General features: G+C 37.7%; 1 protein-coding gene across 1 annotated transcript; it reads left to right on the plus strand.

Annotated features, from left to right (window-relative positions):
• Nucleotides 1-1,742: 1,742 nt before the first annotated feature.
• LOC149663596 (uncharacterized) lies at nt 1,743-3,434 on the plus strand. The gene is made up of 5 exons (XM_089841850.1): nt 1,743-1,971; nt 2,031-2,078; nt 2,300-3,006; nt 3,052-3,276; nt 3,342-3,434. Exons 1-5 carry the CDS (start codon nt 1,743-1,745, stop codon nt 3,432-3,434), a joined length of 1,302 nt encoding a protein of 433 aa, XP_089697976.1.
• The last annotated feature ends 851 nt before the right edge of the window (nt 3,435-4,285 follow it).

Below are 4,285 nucleotides of genomic sequence, written 5' to 3' on the forward strand. Positions count from 1 at the left end.
AGGCCCGAGTATGCTCCCTCGTCAGATGGGGATTTGAACTTGTATATAATTGTGCGGTTTCCCCGTGAGGTGGAGCTCGCTTCAGGATTTCTTATTTCAAATCACGCCCGTTCGCATTAGCACAATGACTTTGACTATTTGGCCAACATTGGTTAATTAGAACTATTTTATGTTTAATATTAACATAAGCGTGCCATTTAAGACCTTTCCCATAGAAATGTTTAACTAAGAGCTTGTCGTACACGGAGCAAAAAACATTTGGATTAACAAGTCCTGTTCTAGTCCCATATATGTTCTTTGGGGCTTTCCCGCCAGATTTTTCAAATGTTGTGTGACGTCAACTTCCGAAAGTAGTCCGAGAAGGCCAATATCGGTTATAACGTGGTAGCCATCTTAGGCTGGCATCAGAAATATATTTGTGTTAGCATTTTTAAATCTTTAAACGGAACGTGAAAAGGAAAAAGAAGAAGAAATGGTACGAAAATCTAAATGGGATATTCCATCGCCTTTGAAAAAGCCTGTGCCAAGGTTAGAAAGTCTAGGCCTTGCCACAAGTGACTTAAGGATAAGGGCCAGGCAGCCCAGGCTTAACACTCATCTGGTATGTATTGTTATTTTAATCACATAAGCTATTAAGTAACATGTGAATATAATTATTATTTAATTAAGTCTTGTATAATCGTAGCAAACCGAAAGTAGCGAAAATGCCACCGAGCCGCTTACGGTGTCAACAACTGAATTTCCTAATGTAAACAAGGCAATTGAAATTCCTGAACCATTTGAAATATGCATTTTTGTTCATTTGTTTTAACCATAGGAGAGTGAAAGCGATAGTTTCTCGAAAGAATTAGAAGCAGTGAGTACAATAGGAACTCCTACTTCTGAAGAAAGATTCGACTTAGAAATAAAGAGATCAAATTCGTCTCATTCTTTCGAACCAACTGTACCTTCTCAGGGATTGGCAAAACAAGAAGATCATTTTCCTAGCTACATTGGTGTACCATTCACAAGTTTGGTTAATCAGTTTGAAACGTTACATGTCGTTGAAAAGACAACTTCGAGTAACGAGGTATGTAATGTAAATCAATTCATATTCATCAAATTTTTGTCATTAACGCAATGAATTCATCCAGTATATTTTTGAAATAACGAGAAAGGGGTCTTATGATACAACCTGTAACAGCGAGCCTTTTAAATGTACCCTGAATGCCAAAGGAACTTTGAAACAAATTGTTTTATTTGGAGGTGTCAAAAAAGAGTTTTCTGTATTGGAAAATGGCGTTTTTTCAAGCACACGAGTAAATGATGCACTTGCTGATTTGGCAAATGTCAATTTGGTATTTTGTGTTGGTCTGGGTACAGATTCAGCTAGAATAGTGTCCGAACTGCCAAATACTCCCAGGACGGTTAAAACATTTCCTATCCATGCAATCATCTGATGGCAACTACATGCGAAGGATGGTTTCTTAGAAGAAAAAATTCTCAAAGTCAAACGGAGGCTGAATCGCGTGACATCTGCCAGGAATGCAAATATGTAGAAAGATATTTGAGTCTGTATGAAGCGAAGAAAAGCAAGTGTGACATCCCCAGCCCGCAGGAAAAGAGCTCATCCGTCGTCTACTTGCCCTACAAAGTTTTTATCTCCAGATAGTTTGGCAAAGAAGAAAAAATTAATCTCCTATAGATTTCATAATTTAAAATTGAAAGCTGCCAAGATTGAAAGAAAATGAAACGATATGCAAATGGAGCTTGGTGTGAAACAACATGAACAGATGAAAGAAGTTACGCGAACAGTTAATGAGAAATTTTCGCAAGAATTAGATGGGGTGTTAAGCTTTGTTGAAGAATCAGCTAACAACCAAGAAACAATCAAGGAGACACGGGAAAGACTAAGAAAAGCTTGGGACATGGATTGCGATATGCACCTTCAGCAGGAAAAGAAAGAATTTCTACATGATCAATCTAAAAATTGTATGGGTATCTTTGGTTTTTGGCCTTTACAAATGTATAATTGTGTATATAATGTTTAGCCACTGACTGTAAAGGAAATCGCTGGAGCGTTATCACGTACCGCATCGGTTAGTGCTTTTTTGTCCATAAATTCTAATACCAAATTTTATGATCTATTCGCATAGAATACCATTCGAGAATTATATCCCTATGATTCTAAAAACTAAAAACATTCGGATTTAACTGCAGGGTTCGTACACGACCTGATTAACTATGCGGATAGGTCTTTTAAGTAGTAGAAGAAGCAATAAACAATGACTTGATTTTCCTCTTCAACCTCCCTTTAAAGCATTGGCTGTAGCGTGTAGAAGCAAAGCCGCTTATGAAGCGCTTCTTAGCTTCAAAATTCTAAACTTGCCATCATGGCGTTCTATTCAACGTAAAACATCCAAGAATTTAGACGAACCAGGGGTTAACCACGAATATATCAGGGAACAAAAGGAGACATATGATATGTTTGCAAAGGAGCAGATGTCACTGGGCCTTCCAAAACCTGTGGCTGATGGTGTTTTAATTTTTGACGAGGTTAAAGTACCAGGAAAGGTTGTTTGGAACAGCAAGAACCATAAGCTTATCGGATTAGCAATGCCACCAGAAGAATACGCTTACTTGGATGATTTGTACCGGGAAGTTAATGAGGAAAAAGAAATCCGTAAAGCGAACTACATGCTGCAGTTTCTATGGAGGGACCTTTCATCCAATTACGACATAATTGGACCTTACTTCGCATTGCCAACAACTGCGGACGCTCATGTCACATTTGGATGTCTCTTTCAAGTCCTTAAAGCTTTCCAAATTCACGGTTTCAACGTATCTGCTATAGTGTGTGACGGAGCTTCTGCAAACCTTTCTGTTATAAAGCAGTGTGTTGGCTTGGACGGGACCTTTAGCTATAAATTAAAAAATAATGAACTTGAAATCAGCATTAACGCGAGCTTCCCTAACCCATTCAAACTGGAAAGAAATATTCACTTCATCATATGCCCATCACATCAGGTATACCTTTAACTGGATTTGGAGTATTCATTATTGTTTTTCCAGTTAAAAAACATGGTAAATGCACTCTTTGCATCTTTTGCCGACCGCGCTAAACTATTTGAAAACCAGGGCATACAGTTTGGTTGGCAACAAATCATTGACCTCAAAGCTAGGGATGATAATTTAAGAGATAAGGGTGTAGCGAGGTTAGTCCCCAAACTTTTGCTGGCTTATGTGGAAAGAGACGCTTGGACTAAGCTAAACGTAAAGCCCGCCCGAATTCTACAGGTAAAAATTTTTAGCTTATTCTTTTTAACACGTAACTTTAATCGTAATTTTTTTATATTTTCAAGCAAAATGATGTTTTATCTGCGTTATACGAATATGCTAACCCAGAACCAAATCTGAAATCCAGCAACCAAGTTGAAAAACCTAAAGATGCTTAGAATGTCTTGAGCACATACTCTTATTTGAAGGCCTGCCAAAACCTTTTTGAAGATGGAATGTTATCCAAGACACAAGTAGCTTCTTTAGATAGCCCTGCTTTGTTAAACCTTGACCAAGGACTGCAATATTTCACCGACTGGCTTAAAGATATTTTTGGTAAGAATAATTTTTGGGTCAACAATTTGTACGAACCCTGTCTACGAATAAACATAACACAACCATTTTTATAATGTTCATCCAATCATTTTGTTTATATCTCGATTTTTGTTTTCAGAGAACGATCCTGATTTTAACCCCAGCCATCCCAGACAAAAGAAATTTCTCTCTTGGCAGGTACATTATTTATACAATGATCTAAAGGTGATGATAAATCTATAACCGTTTCACCATATCGTTTTAACATTGGTCAGACGTGGGGTTTATTGCGAATAATGGTTTTTGAAATGAAGAGCCTCGCCAAGGAATTTCTTGAAACATATCCCGATGGTCAATATTATCTCTGCCCTATCAGAATTAACGGAAGCGCTGTCGAAACCCCTTTTTTCCCAGTACAAGCACAGTGCAGGTGGCAAGATTAGTAGTATAAATTTTCATACTCTACGGAAGCATGCTCTAACGAAGAGAGATATTAAGGGTCACCACAGTGGTAAGGGCTATAGAGACGTTCCTCTCTATGTAAGAGACGCTTTTAAAAAGAAATTTGAGTCCAAGAAAACGATAGAGCCTAAAAAGAATTCCATCACAGCGTCCGTCAGTGGGACAAGTTGTACAAAGTACTGACTTCATCAATGGAAAAATGACCTATAAATAAAATTTTATAATTTTCTTGGGAGTCTTAAGTGCATAAAAA

Source organism: Phalangium opilio, unplaced genomic scaffold (assembly GCF_054372755.1).
Source record: "Phalangium opilio isolate 3A_F unplaced genomic scaffold, DU_Popi_V2 ptg000061l_1, whole genome shotgun sequence".
Classification (NCBI taxonomy): domain Eukaryota; kingdom Metazoa; phylum Arthropoda; class Arachnida; order Opiliones; family Phalangiidae; genus Phalangium; species Phalangium opilio.